The sequence below is a fragment of the Coffea arabica genome, chromosome 8e (genome assembly GCF_036785885.1).
Source record: "Coffea arabica cultivar ET-39 chromosome 8e, Coffea Arabica ET-39 HiFi, whole genome shotgun sequence".
Taxonomy (NCBI): Eukaryota; Viridiplantae; Streptophyta; class Magnoliopsida; order Gentianales; family Rubiaceae; genus Coffea; species Coffea arabica.
Window position 1 is genome coordinate 14957778 of NC_092324.1, and position 26457 is coordinate 14984234.

General features: G+C 35.6%; 2 protein-coding genes across 5 annotated transcripts; one reads left to right on the plus strand and one right to left on the minus strand.

The window, feature by feature from the left end:
* The first annotated feature begins 488 nt into the window (after positions 1–488).
* LOC140012668 (uncharacterized) lies at positions 489–3111 on the plus strand. Its single transcript, XM_072060949.1, has 4 exons — positions 489–1016; positions 1243–1457; positions 2114–2208; positions 2315–3111. Exons 1-4 carry the CDS (start codon positions 489–491, stop codon positions 3109–3111), a joined length of 1635 nt encoding a protein of 544 aa, XP_071917050.1.
* Positions 3112–10203: 7092 nt separating this feature from the next.
* LOC113703707 (SH3 domain-containing protein 1) lies at positions 10204–26221 on the minus strand. Of its 4 annotated transcripts, none has more exons than XM_027225159.2 (12): positions 25743–26221; positions 21989–22102; positions 21796–21865; positions 21572–21720; positions 19418–19489; positions 18390–18491; positions 18058–18279; positions 15403–15465; positions 15121–15249; positions 14930–15004; positions 10527–10625; positions 10204–10452 (listed from the first exon to the last, which is right to left on the minus strand). In XM_027225159.2, exons 1-12 carry the CDS (start codon positions 25800–25802, stop codon positions 10396–10398), a joined length of 1212 nt encoding a protein of 403 aa, XP_027080960.2. In that variant the 5' UTR covers positions 25803–26221; the 3' UTR covers positions 10204–10395. The 4 variants fall into 4 exon arrangements, with proteins under 4 accessions (XP_027080960.2, XP_027080962.2, XP_027080963.2 ...); XM_027225161.2 differs by having other exon boundaries at positions 18085–18279; positions 25743–26220; XM_027225162.2 differs by lacking the exon at positions 19418–19489 and having other exon boundaries at positions 25743–26219.
* Positions 26222–26457: the final 236 nt, after the last annotated feature.

Genomic DNA, 26457 nt, shown 5'->3' on the forward strand with positions numbered 1-26457 from the left:
GATTACTACAAGGAGATAGAGATGGCCATCATGAAAGTCGATTTGCATGAAGATGGAGAAACTACCATGGCTCGATTCTTGCATGGTCTGAGGCAGGAAATTGCCGAAGTAATGGAGCTCCAACACTACCTTGACATGAATGAGATGCTGGAGAACGCGGTAACAGTAGAACGGCGTCTCAAGATGAGGCATAGTGCACGTCCAGGCACTACGTACAATGCGGGGAGTTGGCAAAATTCTCAATCCAAGAGGGAGGAGAAGGCCGCGGCTTCACCTAATCCACCAAGGCCGAATGCCTTTTCTCCAAAAACGAAGGCAAAGGTGGAACCTAGGCCAATAATGACGCTCCCAAACCACGTAGCCGAGACACTAAGTACTTTAAGTGTCGAGGATTTGGTCATATCGCCTCCCAATGCCCCAACCAACGAACCATGCTCTTGTTGCTGAATGGAGAGATTGTCTCTGATGAGGAGGAGGAATATGAAGGGATGCCACTTCTTGTGGAGAAAGAGGATGATTCGGGTGAAGAGCTACCTACTCATGAGGAGATTGGTTGTTTGGTGGTTCGAAAGATCCTCACTACTCGAGCCAAGGAAGAGGAAATGGAGGTACAACGGGACAACGTTTTCTACACGAGGTGTCATATCAAAGATAAGGTCTGTAGTGTTGTCATTGATAGTAGAAGTTGTGCCAATGTAGCTAGTCTACTCATGGTGGAAAAGCTAGGGCTTCCAGTTATCAAGCATCCAAGACCTTATCGCCTTCAATGGTTGAACAATGAAGGGGAAGTCCGTGTGTTTAGACAAGTAAAGGTGCCATTTCGAATTGAAAAATATGAAGATGAAGTCACTTGTGATGTTGTGTCGATGCAAGCAAGTCATCTCATACTTGGGCGACCTTGGCAATATGACAAGAATGTTGAGTTCAAAGAAAGAGCTAACAAATATGTCTTTATGCCTTGTAATAGAAAGATAACTCTTGAACCCCTCACACCAAAACAAGTATATGAAGATCAAGTGAGGCTTCGAAATGAGTACGAACTAGAACTTGCGAGAAAAAAGCGAGAGAAAAGTGGGAAAGAAAGGATGGAGAGTAGTGCCGAACCCCTAGAAAAGAAAAAGGCAGCAATAGGGTCGGCCATGAGAGAGGATAACAAGTGGAAACTAAACTTGTTAGCAAAAGCCAAAAAATGTAAAGCGAGCTTTGTCTTCCAACCAACTCTTACTCGTACTTATGTCCAAGGAAGAGTTGGTCATATCATCTATACCCACCGACTCCTTGCCAACCAATGTCTTATCTCTTTTACACGAGTTCGAGAATATATTCCCGAAGGATGTGCCAGATGGATTACCACCTCTAAGAGGGATCGAGCATCAAATTGACCTCATCCGGGGAGCCCCACTGCCTAACAAACCCGCCTATAGGATGGGACCTGAAGAAATGAAGGAGTTGCTAAGGCAAGTGGAGGAATTGCTAAGGAAAGGCTAGGTTCAAGAAAGTCTAAATTCATGTGCTGTACCAGTAATTCTCGTGCCAAAGAAAGATGGAGCTTGGCGAATGTGTATCGATTGTAGGGCAGTAAATGTCATCACGGTAAAATATCGTCGCCCTATCCCTAGATTAGATGACATGTTAGATGAATTGCATGGTGCCATTATTTTTACTAAAATTGAATTGAAAAGTGGTTACCACCAAATAAGAATGAAAGAAGGAGATGCGTGGAAAATCGCTTTCAAAACTAAGCATGGTCTATTTGAGTGGTTAGTCTTGCCTTTCGGTTTAACTAATGTACCTAGTACCTTTATACGATTAATGAACCATGTTTTGAGACCTTTCCTTAGGAAATTTGTTGTAGTTTATTTTGGTGATATTCTAATCTATAGTAGAAGCTTAGAGGAGCATCTTGTGCACCTCAAAGCTATTTTTGAGGTACTTCGAAGGGAGAGGCTATATGCCAACCTTAAGAAGTGCACATTTTGTACTGATCGTGTGGTGTTTCTAGACTATGTAGTTAGTGCATAGGGAATTCATGTAGATGAAGAGAAGGTCAAAGCCATTCAAGAATGGCCGACACCTGCCTCTGTCAGTGATGTACGCAGCTTCCATGGTTTAGCCAGCTTTTACCGCCGCATTCTGAGGGATTTCAGCACTATTGCATCCCCACTCACCGCAGTCATGTAGAAGAACGAGAAGTTCTTTTGGGGGGAAGTACAAGATAAGGCCTTCCAATTGCTCAAACACAAACTCACACATGCACCACTTCTTGCATTACCTAACTTTGACCTAATTTTTGAAGTGGAATGTGATGCATCAGGTGTAGGTGTTAGAGCCATACTTATGCAAGGAGGAAAACCAATTGCCTACTTCAACGAAAAGTTAAATGGCGCGGCTCTCAACTACTCAACCTATGACAAGGAGTTGTATGCCCTAGTGCGCGCATTGGAAACTTGGCAGCACTATCTACGTGCACGGGAGTTCATTATCAAAACTGATCATGAATCTCTCAAGCACCTAAAGGGGCAACAAAAACTGAGCAAAAGGCATGCCAAATGGGTAGCATTCATAGAGTCCTTCCCATATGTCATCAAATACAAGACGGGTAAGTCTAATGTAGTAGCTGATGCTTTATCTCACCGACATACTTTGCTCACTGCCTTAGATGCTATACTCCTAGGATTTGAGCTTATGAAAGAATTGTATAAGGATGATGTGGATTTTTCGAATGCTTATGTGAATTGTGGGAAGTCCGACTTTGGAAAATTCTATGTGCATGACGGTTTCCTATTTTATCTTACTAAGTTATGCATTCCCCGAGATTCTATACGTGACTTACTTGTTCGAGAGTCACATAGTGGTGGCTTAATGGGGCATTTCGGTGTTTCCAAGACCTTAGCTATTTTACAGGAACATTTCTATTGGCCACACATACGTAAGGATGTGGAAAGGATTGTTGGGGGGTGTGGAGTGTGCCACAAGGCTAAGTCACAGGTTAACCCGAACGGTTTGTATACTCCCTTACCTATACCTAACCAACCTTGGGTCGACATTTCCATGGATTTTGTACTTGTTTACCCCGATCTAAACGTGGATATGATTCTATCTTCATTGTAGTAGATAGGTTTTCCAAGATGGCTCACTTTATTGCATGTCATAAAACCGATGATGCCTTGCACATTGCTAACCCTAGATCTTAGAGGATACATTGCGAAGTTGATGGAATCGATCCCAAATTTGGACCACTTAAGAATGGACTCGACGGTAGAAGACGCCACAATCAAGTGTGTTGCTTGATTGATAAGTCAAGAAACAACTTAGGATCAACTCTAAGGTGTTCAACTTAGCTCTCACAAGCTAAAGGAAAAATTGCTTCAAAGAAGAATACATCAACTTAGGGCTATTTATAGCCTTCCTCAAACCTAATAGAGTCTGGAAAATAATTAACTAATTTCGGCCAACAAGGCCTATACTCATTGGGCCGGATTTAACCCTACTAACTAACTAAGTGACTAAAGCCCAATTGATCCTGACCTAAGCTCAACATGAGCTGATTTATTTAGGCCCAATCCGTCCCTAAAGCTTGATTACTTGCGTCCTCAATAGTTAGCAATATCTTTGTGGGCTTGCAAGAATCTTCCATGTCAATTCCTTCAATGCTTGAACACGGTTTCTCTTGAGCTTGTACGGCATGAACTAAGGCTTGAAGTGACTCTTTGAACCTCTTAGCTCTTGCACGTGTCACGGGTCCTTGAGGGACCTTCACAGGATCTACGTGAACACCATAGTTAGCTTGCTCATTCGCATAAAAAAGGGTCCTAGGAGTGGATCTTGCCATCTTCTTGGGTTAATTTTGCTAGGGTTTGGAGTTTTGAAGAGGTAAGTGGCTAATCTATTTCATTCTTTTGCTTTTCAATCAATTTTGGACTAGATCTTGGTAGATTTATGGTATTTATGGAAAACCTATGCTGGATTTGAAAGTTTTATGGAAATTTTGTACTAGATGCTTTAATGATCTTGGTATGCTTAGATCTTGATATATTTGGCTAGAATTTGGTGGATTCATGTCTCTTGAGATCCTAGGGTTAATGATTGATGAAACCCTTGAGGATTTAAGTGTGATTTATGGTGGATTGTTGGTGAAAATTGGAGTGTATATATGCCAAAATTTCTGTTTCGATGGCCAATTATCATGGGCAATTTTTCATCTTTACCTTCCTTGAATTTGTGGCTTGTCTGTACACTTGTACTGGAAAAATTTTAGGAAATTTGATGCTACTTGACTCTATGTATGTTGGTTGAAGTATGTTGAATAATTTGTAGGAAAATGAAGTGGTAATGTGGGTTATCTGGTTGGAAAAAGTAAAGTTGCAAAAGATGGAAAATATGGCCTAAGCTGGCCAAATTTACGAGTTAAAACTCCAGCTTTAATTTTCTATTTTAAAAACTGTTTTGGGAGGAATTTAGCTCAAAAGGTTCTATTAGACTTTGATCTTGGTATGTATAATGATTTTAAATCAAAATTTTGAAGTTAAAAGGGAGGAAAGTAAGATTTCCTCCAAAGTTTAGTGGTTGACAACTTTATGGACTGATTTGACTTTGGATCCTTGTTTTCATGAAGTTTTGGTCGGTTTAGTTTAAGAAACCATATTAAACTTTGATCATTGTTTATAAGATGATTTTGGGACAAAAGCTACAAATGTAAGTAATTGAAAATTGGACTTTTGTTATGATTTGCTTGCTAAGCCTTGTCCAAACTTTTGAAATGCTTTTGCCCTAATGGAAAGTTGTAGTTTTACTTGAATTATCGATTTTAAAGCCTGAATGGGTTGAAGTGTCTAGGACACTAAAGTTGACTAATTTAAAAACAAAGTTTTCGTGCTTAAATGAATTGATTTGGTGAACACTAAAGGTTCACTTATATATTGTATTTGTCTGTCAGGGTTGGAAACTGAATGTGCAGGTGATCCTTCTGTGGACGCTTAAGTGCTATTTGGTGAGTGTTCTAAGTGCGTGATAGCACTATATATATATATATATATATATATATATATGCTTGATATGTCAATAAACTTGAGAAAAATGATATGACTATGAACTGTCATTTTTGAACTTGTTTATGAACGGGCGAGTGTGTACCTTATCGCACTTGACCTTACTGAATTGTTATTACAAAAAGTGAACGTGATATGATATTAATAATACGTGAGGGTCCCAAAACCCAATGGCTAGTTATTCGAGGTTGAGCCGGCAAGGGCTTGGTCAACTCGATTAGCGAACCTTGGGTAGTGTATATATGTGTTGGATCCATACTGTTCTGGGTATACTCAAATAATACCAATCACTGAAAGTTTGTTGGTATGCGGGCCCGGTAGGGGGTGAAAGGTGGACGGAGTGGCGTGAAGTGGTGATTCTACATGGACATGAAAGTTGACAGAGTGTCAACTACTTGAATTACTGATTGATCGAGTGTTTGCCAGTGCTCAGTATTCTTAATGATTGACGTATTGATTTTAATGATGTGCTTATATGATACCTCTTGTTATGTTTCTTACTGACTTAAAAATGTGAAATTATTGCTTTCTTAAATTGCATGTCTTTTTTAGACCTCACTAGGCGCAAGGTCATACCTTTTCTTTTGTTTTCCTTAGCAGGGTTGGTTCATGATTCGGGGAATTAGCACTTAACTTTTGTTTTGGTTAGACTAAGTGATTAGGGTACTATATTGTTTTGAATGTGAATTGTAAGTTTAAACTCTCTTTTGTATTTTAAGTTGCTTTGACAGAATGTGTTAGTTGTATTTAGCGTATTTGTGGTAAGATTGGTTATTGAATTTGATTTTGTGGTTTGTTAACGAGTCCTGATGAGAGTTTGGCAGACGACCCGCTGATACCTTAGGATACACCCTTGAGAGAGGTGGGGTCGTCACAAAATAGACTTTGAGTAAATTTTGTATACATTGATAATTTGTACACTGTCACCATTGAATCCATAACACGCATATAAAAATTGAATTTCAAAGTTAAATTTTGTATAGTTGTCATTCATCCAATGCTAATAGTGTATACATTATTAATGTATAAAAGATTAATCCATAGACTTTGTACAAGTTAGTTGGAGGAAAGCAATTTTTCCTTTGGACATTTATTTGGGTAAGAAACTTACCACGACAAATGTCAAGCTACTTACAAGTTGAACAGGACTTAGCAATAAATATTCCATCAAAAAACCATCTACTGCTTAAATCATCAATGATAACGATCTTACTAGTTTTTCTCTTTTAATGGTTTCACTAAAGACGGCAGTTTTTATTGCAAAACTAAAATTAAAGAATTAGATAAAATAAAGTTTGAAACTCTATCACCTGTTCAAATGCCCCAATATAATCATGCAATGATAGAGAGTCATACACTGATGCAAAACTCTATTTCCCTTTAAAGCCACTTCACTTGTTGAAAAAATATACGGTAGAATTTGTAGTGTGGTACAAAATGAACTTACAAAAAATTATTCAAAGCACCAGAAGCTGCAGAGCAATAATATTATTTCATACACCACAAAAGGCTGCTATACCAATTCAAGTGCTCAATTGGATTGGTGTCTTAACAATTAAATCTGAGATATTACTTAATGATGCAAATATCTAATTTTATAATAAAGTACATCAATTGGCCCTTTGCACTTGGATATGGAAACATTTACCAGTATTGAAGGTGAAACAACTGATTTTAAACTAATTTTTCTTTTATGTCTTTTGGGGTAGTAGATATGTTTTTTCATTGTAGTTGTTTTATATATGATTGTCTTTCAAATTTTAACAAAGCTTCAATGATGTTTGCCTAAACAAAGTTCCTCAAATTACAAAAATGAACTTGTACTGTAATGATCCTATGATTTAGTCGACTAACTTGACACCAGAAATTCCCAAATACCAAAAATCATGAGTATAACCTAATATTTGAAACAATAAAAAAGTGGACTTTATTAGAATAATAGTGGTGCTCAGCAGGGAAAACCAAACAAAAACATATTCATTAAACCATGTTTTGACATGAAACGAAAGGAAAATTCAACCTTAACTACAGTAACCACTCAAAGAAAAGCAAAAACTAATACTACCTACTACTTTGTACTTTCAAGTCTCCATACTTACATGTAAAAACAAAGACCACTAGTCTAACTATCCAATATTGGTTGCATAACAACTAGGAGTATCAATCACTTCACACTTCAACAAAAACCACATAATATTTTATGGTAAAACAAGTACAATATCAATCCCTCAACACTTAAATAAAAATCACAGAGATCAATGTCCAAAAAATGCTTGTGAACCAATTAGAAGGCGGTGGCTAAACAATTAGATTTAATAATATTGACCAATGGTGTAATTGTCTGACCACTTGTAAACAAAGACTTAAATATAGAAAACCATTGGTGTGAATATATAATAACTACAGTGAATCGACCAGAATCAGGTTAATCAAGCTTCTGTCCCTATAAATTACAAAATAAACAACAAATTATTTGCAATAAGCTAATTCATTACAAACCCATGGCATTTATTATTTTGTTATCATTCACATTATATATATATATATATATATATAATTACACCAACACAGCTTCTAACGGTTTCCTTAACAAGACCCAGCAAAACCATAAATTCTTTATTTGTGGATAAAAAATTAAACAAGACTTAATCTACTACTCAGATTTGAATTAATACAATATTGGGGTTTTTACTCTCTTATTACAACGCCATTCAAGATTGTGAATTTTTTCCACAAACATAGGAAAATAACCATGTAATATTGATCCAATTGCAATTGCAATAAACAAGAAGGCAAAACTACTGATATTGTAAAAAAATCCAAACACGTATCTCAAGATGTGATAGTAATGAAGCCAATTTTCCTCAATTTCTTTAACCCACGATCTAAGTCTTAACTAGGTCAATGGGTTTTTTTGGTGTATAATTTCTCTCTCCATTGGGTTCCTACAGAGTTGAGAATTGAAATCCTCAAATTAATTTTGTTTATCGGTAGAACCTGATCTCCAAAAACTTTTAAACTAAGAAGAATAGAGGACAAAAGAACAAGTCCCTTGTTTTGCTTTAATTGAGATCTCCTCTTTTGGTATATCTGACAGTTCCTCCAAACAAGATCATCTCTTTCAGTCTCATCTTTCAGTTTTCTTTTTTTCCTTATAATGACATCACTTTCTTGTGGATTAGTATTTAATGTCTGATTCTTGTGGATTAGTATTCAATGTCACATTCCCATTTTAAAATCTAGACCATGAAATTGTACAAAATAAAAAGAACAAAAGAAGAAACCCCTTGTTTTGCTCTAATTGAAATCTCCCCCTTTTGTATATTTGACGATTCCTCCAAACAAAATCATCTCTTTCAATTTCATCTTTCAACTTTTTTTTCCCTCATAACGACGACACTTTCTTGCATAGTTATTAAACCAGCCCGGAGAGGAACCCGGTGAAAGAGGTGGGTCAACGTGTTACTGGTTCAACCAGTGGGTGAGTGGTCTAACCGGTGGGTCACTACATATATTTAAATATTATGTTTTATAATTTTTGATATAGTTAAAACTATAATAAACTATGTTATAGTAAATACTCAATTAGCCCAATTTATTATAGAATCATTAATTCTTATAAGAACTAACAAAACCTAAATTTGATTAGTAATCCACCAAACTTCAAGTATAAAATTTTATCTAAGTGTAATTATCTAGTTTATTTACGAATTTTAAGTGCAAAAGGTTATTAAGAATAATACTTATTTTTAAAATGAATTGTGTAATATGTTATTTTTTAAATCCATTTCATAATTTATAGAATTTAGGGAATAATAAAATTTTATTAAAAGATTCCAAACAAATTTTGTTTTGAAGAAATAAAATAAGAATAAAAATCTAATATATAATATAGAAGGAGTAAATAAGCACTAAGTGAGTTGTTGGACTAGTGGTGAATGCGCTTAACCTTTATACTTGAGGTTTGAGGTTCAAAACAACATTGGAACATCTTCTAATCATTTTTATTCCAAAACCGGGTTCCTTACAAAACTGTCCGGTTCAACTCTTTATACTTGAGGTTTGAGGTTCAAAACAACATTGGAACATCTTCTAATCATTTTTATTCCAAAACCGGGTTCCTTACAAAACTGTCCGGTTCAACCGGTTGAGGTCTGAGGTTCAAATCAACATTGGAACATCTTCTAATCATTTTTATCCCAAAACCGGGTTCCTTACAAAACCATCCCCGAGTTTCTTACAAAATCGTCCGGTTCAACCGGTTGAACCACTGGTCCGTTGAAAAGTCAACGAATTTCTTGCACAAACGATCCAATTACAAATCCAACCCGATTTTATGGCCGGTTCACCGGGTTGACCGGTTGAACCGTCAGACCAGACCGGGTTTAATAACTATGCTTTCTTGTGAATTATTGTTCAATGTCCGATTCCCATTTTTTAATCTAGACCATGCAATTGTACAAAATAAAAAGTGGGCCCAATTGTGAGGCCCCAATCTTGATTAATGGTCCAAAAAAAAAAGTAAAACATGAATAGTAATTTTGTTAATAAGTAGAAAGGAATAGCTTGTAGGTTTAAGAATATCGAAGATAGCTGAAACTCTCGGTCGTTAAAATAAGGACTCTTTACTTCAACAGCTAAACATGATAGTTGCACAACCAAATATTGCCCTAGATTGAGAACTGCCCACAAAATACAGCTAAACATAATAGAGCTGCACAACCTAGCAGTGCCCAAAATTGAGAAATGCCCACAAATACAGCTGAACATAATAGAGCTGCACGACCTAGTATTGCCCTAGATTGAGATATGCCCACCAAATGCAAAATGAAGGACATGATTGATGCATGTGGACGAGGCCTCAACTTTCAACCAATTACTTTTGTAGGGAGCAATTAATGGGGATTTTTTTTTTTTTTTTTGGCCACAACATAGTCACGAAGAAATAAATATTTAATGCAAAGGGTATGATGTTCATAGTTGGCGCGTAAAAATCAATTTTAATTAATGATCTGCAAAAGTGACTTTCCAACTTGCTAACCGTTACAGATTTGTGATTCTCTGAGTCAGAAGTATAAGCTGTTTGCTGGTTTCAAATAAAGCACTTAGTAATAGAAAGCAACAATCGGTGGACTCAATACTACGAAATCAGTACTACTTCCCAAGAACCATGCATTTTAGTTACTCTCCACCAGGCATCAGTATTCATCCCCATCAAAGCACTTCAACCCAAAAATAAAAGTACACAAAGTTATAATCTTCAAATGGAAAAGAATCCTAGATCCCAACTAGGGTAAACTTGTCAACAACAAACGAGCAACAGTGAACTATACAATGAAGGGGAATTTCATGTATGAACTTGAAGGCAGCAAAAACTAAAACCGATTGCCCGAACCTTCCAGTGCTGTTGAGATATACAAAATATTCAGCTCTATAACAAGGCATATTCTTAACAGAATGTCACCACCATCAAGATACCTTGCTTGCAGGAATCTTGTCTCTCCTTTCTACATAGGCTGAAGGAAACCATCCAGCCTCACCCTTGCATTCTCCTTCGGACCATCCATTAGGAGCCACCTGTTAAAAGGCACATAGCCATGGAATGCTTAAAAGGAACCAGTAGCTTGCATTTCCAATTTGACAAGACTAGAATGATCAGCTTCCAAGTAAAGTTTTAATTGCTAACTTGAAGTTCATAACAGCGAAAATCTCACTGTCAAGTAGCAAAAGAAAACATATGGCTATAAATATGCAAAATTTCAACATAGAAGTCCATGGAAGCAACCAATCAATTCTCTCATCATATTCAAAAGGCCTGACAAGTCATACTCTTTCAAAAGTTTGTCTTTCAAAGGTTTGTCTTCAAACCTTAACTAATCAATTTATTTTAAGGCCTCCAGGGTGAAGGAGCTTAGCTACTGTTACAGAACAAAGTTTGTTACTAGTAGATATATTATTAAGACTTTATGTGGTGCTAAAGTTCCTAAGAATGGTTACCAAAAGTAATCCTCTGTGTGTGTGCGCGCAAGTGTGTGTTGGAGTTTGTTTCCATGTACAAATTCTTTCCTACAAAAGATCTGCTTCATGAATCTTCCATTTAACTTCACTACCACCATCTCTAGTTCTTTACTTTTTCTTGAACAAGATAGAGCTATATTATTAAAGAATGATACATGCAATGTTATTTCAATCCTTAGACAAGTGGAGTCATCAGCTGATTAAACATCAACGAATGATCCATTACTTCTGAAAGCCCATTCAACATTTACTGCCATTCAGAGATACATTAACATTAACATTTAAAAGACGGATATGATCTCATATTCCAATTGGTAAAAGGGTCCTCTCAATTTGAGGTTGCATATGAAGACTTGAGCCAAAGGAATTAAGCTATTCGTATTCCAGTGGGGTGGCAATGACAATCTTTTCCCTGATTGGGGCATACAAAAGAAATTAAGTATAATGCTCCTTTATCAATGAACTTTAAAGCTTTCTCTTAGTAATGTCATAAATAGAACTTGCTTGGACTCCTCAAATAACTGGCAAGGTAAAGAATGAACTGCTTGAAAAGGCAAGTGAAAGCTATTTCCTTCAAACTACAAACAGAGTTCATCCCCAATTCATCCAATTAACGCAAGATAACAGATAAAATAACATACTAGTTCATTGCATCTTCTGTCTACTTGAAACATTAAGAAATAAAACCAAAATCTCATTAAGGCTTGTACCAACAACTCTTTATTATTCGAGTGATAGAATTCTGGTAGCAGATAGATTAGGCAAACAATCCCATGTGGTGTTAATCAAGAATTTTAAAGCATTAATGATGGAAGATACTAGATAAATGCATGTTCAAGCAAGGTATTGCTGCAAAATCACTTAAAAGGTAACTCTACAATGAATAAAGGCATGTTGCTTCAAATTGTAAAACTTGTTTTATTTCTTTCCGCAGCATTATCCTCAACATTTCAGACTTCTAAATCAATGAGTTCATGACCTTTATCAAATTTCTTGCATGAACATATGGAGAGCTGAGAGTTGCTACATAAAACAGCAGAATGATGTCGCAAAGTCAAACCATAAACTTCAACGTTTAAGATTAGCACAACCTCAACATAGGAGAATCACAACTGACCAAAAAAATCCTCATGGATATAAAATATGAGGCATAAGAAAAGCAATTTACAAATATTTTACTTCAAGAACACAAGGTTTACATGGATGATAATGAAAAGAATAAAGGCGATTAATTTAACAACTCTAGTCTTAGTGTATCTGAAAAAGCAATAGAGCTTTGGTGCTCATGACAATACAATCTGTCTATTAGTAGTAGAAGAAAATCATGCTTCTTTGTGATGGACTGAAAAAACTTGAAGAAACATACCATGTCAAGAAAGCTTCTAGAAAACCAGATAGTTAATTAGTATTTGAATCTATTGCTTTCCATAATGTTTTGTGAAGAAGTTTCTCTATTGCTTTCCATAATGTTTTGTGAAGAAGTTTCTCTATTGCTTTCCATAATGTTTTGTGAACAATACACGAGTATTGAAACCACCATCCCAAGGACATTGCTGAACGGAGGAATTCCAACTACTACTTGTTAATGTACTTGACTATATAGAGTAGATTAACATTTGAGATGCCCAACCATGAGAATCCACAATCAACTAAAAGAGTTGCAGCATAGCTTGTGTCATATGTGCAACTCAAAGTATAATCTTCAAGAATCAATTTTGACGCCTGCTGTCTTATTTTGAAGGTTGATTCAGACATAGCACTAGAGGTTTTGGATTCATGTCTTTTTACCACTATCACTGTATCACAAACAACTTTTATTTGTTCCCCCCTCCTCCCCCAACCTGCCCACCACCCCTCTCCTGCAATGCCACCACCCCTTCCCCTCACACCTGCAGCTCCTCTGCACCCCATGAAACAAACCTTTTTAAAGGTTTACTAGATTGACCCCATGGAGAAAATTGCAAAATAATGGCAACTTCCCTGCAGGATATTATGAACCTTAGCAAAGTGGAACATTAAAAGATACGTATATGCATAGAATAAGATTTTCTGAATCCAAGTCATGAACACAACACCTTGCATGCAGAAAAAGATCAGTAAAAAGATTTTAAGATTTCTGTGAGCTTGTACAGTAGTGTTCTCATTCACATGGTAAGCAGCTTTGAGCCTTGACACTGTTTACGAGATTTTGTGAACTAGTAATGATGCTTTTTTTTTTTCCAGGTAGTCTATTCTTCCTTCTTTCCACATGTGAGCTTGAAGAATTCTTCTTTTACTGCTCCCTCCCACCCTCCCATAAAAATAAAAAAAAAATTATGGAGTTTGTGCTTGTACCGTGCAAAGATGGTGAGTTATTTATATCTCATTCCCTTATTTACCCTTAACTGGATCAGTTGAAATTTGAGTTTGCTAATGTTATCTACCTGATAGGACCCAAGTGCATTGCAACTTTTCTAGATCTCATCCAAATATTAGTCATGGCCCATCGTTCTAAACAAATTAACAGGAAAGCAAGAGGGTATCTTGAGAAAATTGTGAAAATTTCTTTGCCAAGAATAGTGACATGTATTTTGGGACAGCCACACTGACGGAGCATAAATTTTTCCAGAAGGCAGATTGACTTGTGTAGTTCATCAACTTTTACTATGACTATAATCCTTATCTGTGGTCACTCTCTTTGCTAGGTTGGTTTTAAAGAATTACACGAAAACCTCAATTGCAGATGATTATGCACTTTTTATATGTTCGCGAGTTGAGACAGATGTTGCTTCAAGAATGACCAGGAAAATAACACAAAGTAGGAAAAGATCTAGTCAAGTTGATGAAACCAACAAGACTAGCAATATTGGGAAAGTAGAACAAGAAAAATTTATGAAAGGATTAATGCATTCCACGAATGTGGTACAAGTATATGATTGACCGGGAAGGTTACAAATTTTTCCTGGCATGGTGGTCTATGTCTACAGTGACTTAACTGGTAAATGAACCTTAAACAAGCAACAGAACATAAACAATAAGCTGAAGACCGCTACAATGAGGATCAGGAGGAAAACAACATACTTGTCAGTTCCTTTATTAAATATTTTAGAAGTAATAACATTCTCACAAGGACTGTTGAATTTTTGCATTAAGTACAAAAATGACATTACTCTTTAATGCAACAAACTTGACACAAAGATAACTAACATCAAGAGGCTACACCAATACAAATTTGGCATTCCTCGTTAGTCATACAAAATAAAGGAAACTAGCACTCTCCTGGCAGATGGTCAGGTAACCAATGTTTTTTGGAATCAAAAGCGCAATGCATGTGATGAAGATTGTGGAAACAAATCCTCGAGGAATTTTTTTTTTGTTATTTATTTTGAGGGATCCTTATTGTTTATGTAATTGATTGTGAGAAAAACCAGCAAAGATTAGAAAATTAATGCAAAAACTTGTTTGGTAGTCTTGTCTTGGAAAAGACAAACTATCAGAAAAACAAAAAGTAAATTGCACGTGTCTTTTAGAAACAAATCCTACTATAATCCAGTTTTGTATTTGTAAACAATGACTGGAGTTTTAATAAATTTTTTTATACTTGAAGCTATTTATATCTATATTGCTGCAAAAACCAATTTTTAAGTTTAACATTTTCTCAGAAGGAGGACAATAGAATTTGAGAAGGTATTTTAAGCATATGTACCTATAAACCAATCTCAAACATGACATCAAGTTGAATTAATAAATTCTCTGACAAACATAATGAATGGTAGTAAGACAGAAGTATGAACAAATAATACCAAAAGAAATATGAATTCAACACGATCAAGCTTATAACAAGATTACTTTTCTGACTGAATGGGAAGAAGTAACATAACTACCTGCCTAACAACAACATAATCATCAACTGCAAGGCTAAGCTCGCCATCTGCTTGGGCATCAAAAGAGTGTATAACCTGCAGTGGTGACAGATTATACAACGCATAATGAAGAACAAAAAGAATATCAAAATTTCAAGAGGAGAAAGGAAAAATATGCCATATGCTTCCTTCAAAAATAAGAGAGGTCATACCTTTGCAATAAAGTATGCATCATCTTCAGACTTATTTATGGTATCTACATGTACAAATAGAGAACAGGAATCTTTCTGGCTAAATGATGAATGTAACGAAGACTCGTTCAGTTGCTCCTCCAGAATCATCTATCTCAAGACATAAATGGCAAAAATGAATACCATAAAATCCCTAAAAGTCCAGAAAAAGGTGCAAATAACTGAAATACATAGTAAAATCCAGAAGCCCCAAAGGGAACCTACACTTTTCCCACACATTTGACATTAGTGAAATTTACAGACCTCAGAATGCAGCTTCTCTAAAAGAGCAACAATGTTTTGATGATAAGATCTCTCAGCATCCACCTGTTAACTGAATTCATGTAAGATACCATAAGTATTGTCTATAAGTGATGAAATTAATATGGAAAAGAAGTCATTCTGTGCAATGAAAATTCTGTATAGGAGCAATGTCTAAAGAAAAACAGAAGTAAGTGTAATCTGCAGTAACAAAAGAACAAAGAAAAGACGGACCACCAGCTCACCAATATTACTTTCGGTTTGCATTTCACCATACAATAAATAGCTCAAATAGTCTTAAATCTGGCAAAAAAACCCACATAACCAGCACCTGAGTTGTAACATAATTAGGAAGTGGGCCAAAAGCATTCAAACCGTTTCAACCTATACTGCACCCATTCCTCCCCAGAAAGAGGAAAAATCAAATGAAGAGAAAAAAGGGAGTTTACGGATCAAAAGAAAGGGATTATGGTTAAAATCTAATTCAAAGTAAAAGCTTTCTCAGACTTTGTTTTCTATTATGTAGTAGAGATGAAATGGAAAATGTCTCTACTTTCTACACTTTGCTCATGAATTTAATTCTCCTGAATGTTTTCAAGTGTAATTCCTATCCTCTACAGACAACATGCACAAAAGATCAGAGAAGCTAGAGGAAGAAAGAAATAACATGGAATACTAGGCTGCAATAAACACACAACCAGAGCAGAGCTAATTTTTGTGTTCTTTTAAGTTGCCTGAATAAAAGTACAGCGGCTAACTATTTGGGCTCTGTAGCATAATTTTGCTCCACGTCCATGGATTATTCCAATTTCAAGACATTTTGACAATATGCTGAAAAGATTCACTAAAACAGCCATGTACAACATCATCTTTTACAATCATGACAATACTTAAAAACTGCTTAGCCGGAAAACCATGCCCTTTAGATTAACGCCACCTGGCCAACCAACTGCAGTAGAAAATTCTGAAAAAAAAAAAAGATGCATGATTAATTTATTCCCTTGTCTTTCTTGTATGCACACCAAATGCATTTTACAGATTCAATTATCCAAAAATATATTATGCCTGATCTATAAATAACTTCCACAGTCAATCACCCTCAAGGCATTAAAGAATAAATTAGATCATAAGAAAGCACAAATCTAGGAAGATACTGGCAAGGAAATGCAGGACAATACAAGAAAAAGAATGCCGCTGATATCAAATGCTCAACTGACTATGGATATCTATTTGTGAATCAAAGTTGAACAAACCAATGAAAGTAGCCAGCCTTGAGTAGTTATAATGAGATGAAATGTAACTAGAAAAAATAAAAGCATTGCCAAATTTATCAAAATAATTCCTTCAAAAACATTATCATTTTTACAGAAGTCCCTTGTGTCATATATACATACATGCACATGTATACACACGAGTGTGTACATACATTCATACACGCATACGTGTATCCATGCATGCATGGATACATCCATCAATATATAAGGTCGATTGTATGCTAATAATTCAAATGGATTGTATGCTAATAATTTCCAGTTCGTAGGGTACCCAATCCATGGAGAATTTGGCTCATAAAATAGCAGTATTTTCCTCTGGAGATTACAATACAGATACAGATAAATTAAGCCAAATTCTAAACTACCAACGGTTTGTCTATACCCCACCAACCCACTATCCAGTAAATGATAAAAATATTAATGCTCTGTATCTCTGCTTAAGATGGTGAATTATGAAGATATAGTGTACCCGGTTTTGACAAGACCATGGTTGTTGAAGAAAGATTCTTATGATTTTGATCATAAATGAATTTGGTTTAAAAGCTATACATTGCTGTGGCAAAAGATACATTTAAATAATCATAAACATAATATATATTTCTTTTGCAATTATGGTCCACTTAATGAAAAGCATGATTGAATGTGGAAATGTCTTGACTCGTGTGACAAAAAATCTTGCTTTCTAGGATTGACAATTGCTCTTTCAAGAACAAGTCCTTTTTATGTTAAATAATAATAGTAATTATAGATCAATTTCAAATTCAATGCAAAATTGTTCATCCAAAAAAAAAAAATTAAACCAAATATTGAATAGATTGTGAAGAGAAAAATGTTCTCCTTGTTGGGAAGTCAAAAATCACCATGAGAAGTAAACAGCCAAATGTGCATAAAATGTCAACTGGAAAAATTTGCAAACACTTGCTGTTAAGAAAATCTTAGGGACAGAGTTTCAATGTTGAATCCAAATGATTGTTCATTAATGTTATCATGCATAAGAAAGAGAACTTTAATTTCATCTATTTCACTATCAGTTTCATGTGACCAAAAGTTAATAACATATCTACTAAGCATACAGATTTCTAGTAACTCATAGGTCTCCGCTTCTAGAAGAAAGTTCATTACCTTCTGTGATAGCTAGGTTGCTTATGTAATCCTCTATCTTTCCTTATTTTACACTTGATGGGGATAGGGAAGAAACAGCAAAAGCAGAAAAGGAGAGAATCCACCCCCTCCAGATTATTTCACAAAATGCACATAGCTTATGCATGAACTATCAGAATTTGGCAAGACAAGATAAAATTTGTGTGTTTTGTTGTATTATACCACATCATTAACAGCTGAGGCAACATTACTTCTTCCAGATAATAAAGGGTAAAAGTTACACCTGACATGAACTTTTGAATAGCATTACCATGCTAAGAAGCTTTTGAAAAGTAAGTTGCTGTTGCTGATCCTCAACTGACAACATAGCGGAAATTGCTTCATTCCCAAGCACCAACATTGAAGATTTAAGCTCAGTCAACTTTGCTTCTGAACTTTTTAGCTTTATAACACTCTCTGCAGAAGAATCTTTACACTTTGATCTACGCCTTAATACATCAGCTGCCTATTTTTTTTTTGGTATGGAGGGGTCCGAGAAGAAACATAAAGGACAATGCATCAGCATATAACAAATTTCCAACAGTGTCTGACGTACTGACTCTTAAATTGGAGTACCTGGGCTTCAAACTCTTGCCGGACTCTGTCATAACGGTGAGTCAAGTGGCGAGCATCTTCTAATGGAGCACCAGCTATGGACACGCGCAGAGGTTCACAAACCTGAAGGTTGTGAAACAGAATTTTCAAAACTGATTGGAACGTAAAGTATGCAGAGGAGCTCAAAAACTAAAGTGCAGTTAACAAATACATGTATCAAGAGGTAACGTCGTTCACCTAACAGGAGTTCAACATAGAATCCTACGGGTAATCCCCACTTGAAACCTACCCTTCGTTAATTACAACCATATATCAATTGCATTGACTTCAGCGAGAACGAAAAGGAGCTGAAAATCAACACAAATCCACCTAATTCTTTTTCACCAAGAATCACATGCACAGATACTATAGTTAAAATTTCTGTTCCTCTTTCTTCCTTCCTTCTCTAATCCTCATTTTCAGCGCAACGATCTGGAACTATCTTCCATCTCCTAAAATCTCTAAAAACTGAAGTTCTGAAATTGAATCTTATCCACCAGACTTCCTGGTGCAGCAACACTTTCATTATTAATGATCTCCAGTTTCACTTTCCCAATCAGCAGAAGGGGGTGATAAAAAAATCTCCACTCTTCCTACTTTCACTTACAGAACTGTGGTGCCAAACATGTACTGAAAGTTACTTGAATAAGATGTACAAGCAGACAAACAAAAGAAAAAGAAGGGCCGAAAAATGAAATGTGTTGATCACAACCAAGAAAAACTAAAATCTATATCATACCAACACTTACAACCAAGGATATAACGGGCATCCTGGCACTTTTAACAGTTTCTGTGAGAAAAAGACAAAGATAAGCAAATAAAAGTTCAGTTCAACTCCATACAAAATCTTTTTAGGAGTCAATTCAAGTCACTGATTTTCCTTCTAGTTCACAAAAATTCAGTTTTCTCAAGTTGACGAATCAAGAATTTCAATCAGGTCTTTAGATGCAGCTATCAGGATGAAGTTTATACGAAAGCTATACCATCAAACTTGAATGTTAGGCTTCAACCTGAAAGCACAATCTCTCAGTGGATAAATATATCATCCTTGTCCTTGACACAGCTTTAGTAAGCCACGATGCCTTTGGTTCCAGAAAAGCAAAAAAATCTGATTAGAGCTCTTTTATAGAAATTCAAGTTCTAGCTTTTGGAAAGTTTGGAATCTCATTCATGGCTGGGGTCCAGAGATGGGGTAAAGGCTTAAGCACAAGAAGCACAGAATAAGTGATATCACAAGCCACACTGCAGAAGTATTCAAGAAAAGATAAGAAAATATATATATTAAAAAAAAAAAAACAGAAAGAAGAGCTGCTGAAAGAATTATCAGCAACTAAGTTGTTTTGGTGTTTACTTGTCTCCTTTGAAGGTTTTACAAAAATGTTCATGGGTCCTCCATTCGGCTTGTTGAATTTCTCTTGTCCAATCTTGCCTCTCAAATGCTCCCAAATGAACTTTACATCATATAAGAATTTTCAAAATAAATTTTACAGTTGGAGCTTAAAATCCAGGTAGAACACAATCTCCTTCGAGCATAGCCCACTATCCCAGTATGCTTAAGCTTAGGTCATCAACCAATAAGCATCATAACTAGCAAGCAGCCTATGCTGAGAACAAAGTGAAGTACAAATATTAGAAACACCTCCAGGAGGATTCTTTCACCAACTGCGCTTCTCACATGGAAATGCTTCATCTAACATATATAAGCAATCCTAAGAGAAAGGAGAAGGCCAAACCATAAATATTTTGCACCTCGATATTGTTTAAAATAATAACTCTGTAAGCTTTTTTCGATCCTTTTATGTGTATAACCAAAAATTTCAAGCCAAATGATGCACCTATGTATCATACAGCTATGAAGTCGTTCCAGATTTTTAGGTACTAATAATTGACACATGTTCATCCAATATTGTTTGATAATTCAAATGTCTATAAAGTTATCCTATCTTCATTTGATATATCTTAAAAAAATAAGCATGAATCATGCAGCGCCAAGAAACTATGGTGGAAAAGGCCTGAATATAGGAATTATGTAGAATTTTCACACAGTTAATAAAAAGTTTAAGATTTTAGCTTTGAAAATATGAGGATACGAGAAGGCAGAAAAAATAAGAGAAGCAAGATAGGAAGGAAAGAGAATTTGGCATTTCTCTGACACTTCAAATCAAAACCCAGTTTCATTCTCCCAAAATTGTCCTCCTAATGTTATTGCATAGAGTACAAGACTTGTTCAATGAAAGATTAAAGGAGCTATGCAACTTAACCAATAAAAGACCTCACCAGCTAATGAACTTAAAAGTGTACAAAGTCAAGTTCAACTTGACTACTCTAAGACATAGCCTTGTTTTTACTTTAATATTTAAAGACAAGACTCCAACAAAGCTCTAATTCCTAAGTCATTACAGATGGCCAAAAGAGACTTCAAGTCCTTTCAACCTGGCCTAGCTTAGAAACTGCAGAGATCATAAAAACACCCTCAATATTCTAACCTAAAAAAGAGAAATCTAACACCACTTAAAAAAAAACTACCATGGGCATCTTCCTTTGGACCAAAACCTTCTCCTTTTTGATACAATTCTGCTATTAATTTTTCCAAGGGATTCTTCCTTTTCCCTATGCAGAATAGCAGCTGCATCATTAATCATTTAGAATGATGCAAGAGTTACCACTGAACTTTATTCTGTAGTTTTTTTTTTGATTATTCATATGCCTTACATTCTGTCTGTTAAATCATGGGTAACCAATAGCAACTTGACCATAGGTCAACCCAATGACATGGTGATTACTTCTCAAATCTGCCACAAGCAATGGTAGCATCAGCCATCACAGACTATGGAAGCACTTATTTCTTGTTCAAGTAACTATTCATTTCAGGACTTTATTTCCAATAGAGACAATAAGTCAAACAATAAACATAAACACAAAGAAACCCCTCCCAGGTACCAAACCAGTCCACTATTTTAGCCCTATGAACCAAGCAAAGCTCAACTAAGATATGTAACTAAGTCTCCTATCGTATTGGGGAACATACAAAATTCTGGAAAACAATTGGCTGGGAAAGAAGGCTATGAAGATGACATAAATGAAACTATTAGGAACTGTTAATGTTACCAGCACATTCAAGGAACCGTTAATGCTGGCAGCGCATTCAAGAATAGGAACATAACCTGGTTTGCAAGAATCCCAAGCATAGTTTCCCTATGATCTTCCATTGAAACATGTGTGGTACTGAAACCAGAGGCAGCCCTTGCAAGGTGAAGAGCATCACTTTGGTTCTCAATCCCATACTTGCAACAATCTTCTGCCAACTTTCTAGCTGCCAAATTCAGGTTAAGTTTTGTTACATACCTAGCAATTGAAGTGACTTAAGATGAAGGGCAGACCAACTCACTTATCTCCATCTGCTTTTTGCTTATTGAAATAAATCCTTCTACACCACGGACGATATCCCTCTGCAAATGCTGTGCAGCATAACATAGTTTATATTTTACTATGTAAAATCTTCTTATATATGTAGACTGATGTCATAATCCATGAATAGAAGGAAAATACCCAGATAAACCAAAAACAGCCCAATGAGGTACCTTAGCAGTTCTTGTAGATTTGTACAAATTTTGGAGTTGTTGGTAACACTCCATTTCAGTGTCATCAACCATTACAGCTTCATGACCCAATTGTCCTAGTTGTCTGAGAATTGCCTGATGTAGAGGATTTCTGAGCATTATTTCGCACATATATAGAAATGATTCTTACATAGTAATCATCAGAATAGAACTGAAAAGAGGTAAATTTTGGCTCCTATGAACCAACACCTAGCCAGTTTTGGCTCCTACAATGTATAGTGAATTCTGAGCATTATCTTGCAAACATTTAAGAAGAGTCGTTATGCAGTAATCATTAGAACAGACCTTAAAAAAAGATGTAAGATGTGGCTCCTATGAACCACTACATAGCAAGAAAGAAAAATTAGGTTTAGGACAGCCAAAGAAATTTTTGGAATATTATGAAACTCAAAGGAACATAAATTAGCTATTTTCCCTGTTATTTTTAGTACCACTTTGAGTACTATTTAGGCCAAGAACCAAGAAATCCACTGTATTATATAAGTTGTGGCTTCTTTGTTCGGGTTAAAGTAAAGAGAGGAATCTCTCCTCATAGGGCAGCGTAAGAATTTATACATCAGAGTGGACCAAAATGAAAAACAAACTCATATCTGAAGACCCTCAGGAGTGTACCTGTAGCTAAACTGCTTCCTGATACCAAGAAATTCTCAGTCTCAAATCCCACAACACCATTAAATGCTAAATAGTGCGAACAGCAATCCAATACCCTAAAACCTATTAAATGACCGTTGACTTAAAAAGAGAGCTATCAGATAATAGATCCTTCAAAAGTTTTTAAGAAATGATGGAAGATAGTCAAGTTGATGAAAAAACTGGCAACTAAAATTTCAGTATTAGTGGCAAAGCTGTCAATCATGCATTCAAAAGTATTTTAAACACTAGATAGATATACTACGGTCTCCATCCTGCTTGAGAACGAAAAGTACAGGTTATGTTGCTCAGTTAGTTTTCTACTTTACTCTCCTTTTTTTTTTTTTGCGCTATCTATCATGTCAAAAAATGACTTCAAGAATAAAGTTATAGGATTATAAAGGTAGAGAAGATTAAATAGCAGACAGTTAGGTAATGTAAGGAGATGGTGGATCGATGTGGTCAAGTTGTTTTCATACAATCATTTGAAGTAAAAAGCACAAAAAAAGAGGTAGCCACTGTCTGACATGCATGGCTCCAAGCATAACAAAAAGGCACCTCCTTCCGGTGAAATAAAAAAGAAACAAGAAAAAGGTCCAACCTGAGAATGTATCGCCTACCTAGAAAGCTTGTCCAAAAATATAACCCATGTAGACTAAAAACCCACACAGAACAATAAAGCTGGGAAATGGTGCTGCGTCTGTTTGGATGTTATTGGTTTACGCCAAGGAGGGTTTTAGACATCATGTTTTGTTGCAGATGGCAGAGTGTATAAAAGAAATGGAAAAGCCTGGGAATTTGCTGCACTTTCTGTGTTTTTGCAAGAGTAATATAGTATGAAAGGAATTTGGCAACTTTACACAGTATACAGCTACCTCCACGTATTCTAATATACTGGATTTTGTTTTATGTTCTTGTGGGGAAGGAACTCATTCCAATATGCATATTGGATGAACTTGAGCAGTTTGTGTATTTTGTGAATAATACCTTACTGTTCTTATCAGATAAGGAAAAACAGCCAGAAACGACTTCTAAAATAGCTATTTGTACTCCGCAAAACAGTAAAAACAGATTAAATATTCTTTATAAAACATTGTAAATCATGGATCAGTCCAGTGAAACTAATGATCTGAGCTCTATATGCTGGCTAACAGGACCTTTGTTTTTACACCAATGGCAGAGTGGTGTTGCTGCGGGAAAATACCTTCACCAAGCATCAAAATCTACTTGGAGGCATTATATTCTCCCCACACAATTTTTATACCCTTTAGAAAATAATTTCCAACAGCCTAATGTTACCAGAATCGAAACCTTAACTGCTACATCCATCTTTCTTTTTTCCCACTATAAAGCATCTGTATCATTCTAACATAGTGCAGATATAGACTCAGCATGATACAATTTTTCAGCAGGGACCAGGTAAGACAAAGCAAAAAACTATGAAAATGAAATGCATTGTTAACTGGATGTTTTCCACCTACAATGCCTAAATGTAACTCACAAACTTATGAACCGAAAACTGATCTTCGTAGCTTGTCCAGAACAAAGCTTAGAGCAGCTAAAATCTAAAGATAGCTTACCATGCAATAATTGACTAACTGATAGAGATAAGTGGCAAAAATCCACTAAGGTTTATAGGAGGCGTGGGATGTGTCGAATGCCCTAGCATTGATTTGGCATGCTTTTGATGACAAGGAACCAACTTGGGAGTTGGTTTGAATCCTATTGAGTTCGTTTTCTGATTTTCACCAGCAAGGGTATTTTAGTAATTTGGTTAGCTGCAGGAATTTTATGTTTATGGTAATTTTCTGTTTAGTAATTTTTTTGGTAATTAGTATTTTAGTTGTTATGGGGAATAAGAAAGCTTAGCTTTCTAGCTTTCTACTAGAATTCTATTCTAGTTAGGAGTCCTAATGAGGATTGGAGTTGGCTTTGTTCCAGCATCTATAAATAACCACTTCTCCATAAAGAGAAGTCAGATTTTATCGTTAATAAAATTTTCTTGCAGACTCAATGTCTTTCTTAGGATTGTGTGATACATCCTAACTTTAGGTGTGATGCCTAAAGAGTCCTCGGAGTGATTGCTAGAATTACTAATCAGATTTTAATCTTCTTAAGCATATATTCTCATTCTATTCCTAGTAGCTATTTCAACTTCGGGTGAAATTCGATATTTAGGTTTTTCTAAAAAGCTGTTGTGCCCACCAAGTGTTGTGCTGCATCACTAACAGACTCAAAATTATGGCCCCATCTGAATATTATCCTGGATCCATCCCTATTTAAATTATGCAGCCAATGAAGTCTCTACTGTGCTACGCAAACAAACAACCATTAAAAATCTATGCAGGACTTCTGTATCTAATTTTTTGTTTGTTGATTCCACATGTTCGTTTTGGATTACTGCACGCACATATTTACAGCATTTAATACAAAACCCATATTTTCCAATCAAATTCAGCATCAAAAACCATGGAACAGCTTGACATACCAAGACATTTGTCACTAGTTACCAATTATATAGTCCTATCATATCCACAAAATTTTAGAAATTGGAGACCATATTAAAACACTTATTTCCAGGCAAAAAGGCAACACTGACCAGGATAAAATCCCATTAAAAATATTTTCAAATTATTATCCTCTTTAAAGGACAAAGAATATTCATAAAATAGTGACTGCCTTTTTCACATAAGCCAGCATTACCCTTCTCTTTCCAACTCATTCTATCATTGTCCCTTTTGTAATCAGAAATCCCAACAACTAACTTAACCAAAAATTTATTGCTCAAATTATATTAGGAGTATTACATCAAGCTCAACCAGTATGGAAAAAAGACTAAAGAATAAATACAAATACATAAGAAAACTAAAATAATCATCAAAAAAATCAGATACAAAGGGCAATTGAACTCTAAATATAGATAATAAAACTCCACCCCCAAAACCATGAAAAACCCAGAAAACAAACTCAATTCTGCTAAATTTAGACTAAACAATTCATTTCCTCCCACACAAAAATATACTTGAAAACCCAAAAAATAAAAACTGCATAAATTCAATAAATTTTTTAGGAAAATAAAAGGTACCTGCTGCTGCCTAGCCACCTGTTCTCTTAATTTACTTGCTTGCTTCTTTATAGCATCCATTTTCAATCTTTTCCCCTCAAGGCCTGAACCTCCCTCTGTATCACAAGACCTCCAAATTCTCCCCAGAAAAAAGAAATTAAAACCTCTGTATCGACTATCTATGCATATATTAGTATTGCCCACCAACCAAAATTCAAAAGACAATGAAAAAAAAAAGGAAGCAAAGGGTCTCTGAAGAAGCACAGAATTTGGGGAGATAAAGGAGGGGGAGGCCTCAATATTCCACTGCAGTTGTTTTTACCTGGAAAAAAGTGGGTGATGGAAAGTTCCAAGAGAAAAAGAGCCAATCAGTGGAGTCAGAATTGGGGGCATAGAGAATACAGTATAAAAAGGTTCGGTGGCTTTAGGACAGTAGAAAAGGGAAATAGAAAGTCGAAAAGGCCAAAAGGGTCGGTGACTCTGCGAAAGTGATTGGAGAGAGAGAACTTAGCTGCTCTTGTAATGCTTACATTAACCGGTCGGATCTGAATTTAAATTTAAAATTTAATTTCAGTAGTGAATGCATAATAATTAATTTAAATTTAAATTTAAAATTTAATTTTTGTATATGTATAATGTATTTAATAAAATTATTGAATGCATAACTACCCATTTAAATTCAAATTTAAAATCTAAATTTTATATATGTATCATGTATTCAACTATAATAGTGTAT

What these genes read in the sequence shown, in the direction of transcription:
- LOC140012668 (XM_072060949.1), top strand. Translation starts at nt 489, where the DNA reads ATGCCACTTCTTGTGGAGAAAGAGGATGATTCGGGTGAAGAGCTACCT. An exon ending in GAAATGAAGGAGTTGCTAAG is followed by an intron (nt 1,458 to 2,113) that starts GCAAGTGGAGGA and finishes TCCATGGTTTAG; the next exon opens with CCAGCTTTTACCGCCGCATT. An exon ending in AGAAGTTCTTTTGGGGGGAA is followed by an intron (nt 2,209 to 2,314) that starts GTACAAGATAAG and finishes GTGATGCATCAG; the next exon opens with GTGTAGGTGTTAGAGCCATA.
- LOC113703707 (XM_027225159.2), bottom strand. Translation starts at nt 25,802, where the DNA reads ATGGATGCTATAAAGAAGCAAGCAAGTAAATTAAGAGAACAGGTGGCT. An exon ending in TATTCAAAAGTTCATGTCAG is followed by an intron (nt 15,466 to 18,057) that starts GTGTAACTTTTA and finishes TTCAGTTAACAG; the next exon opens with GTGGATGCTGAGAGATCTTA. An exon ending in ATTATGTTGTTGTTAGGCAG is followed by an intron (nt 10,626 to 14,929) that starts GTAGTTATGTTA and finishes GCCTTTTAACAG; the next exon opens with GTGGCTCCTAATGGATGGTC.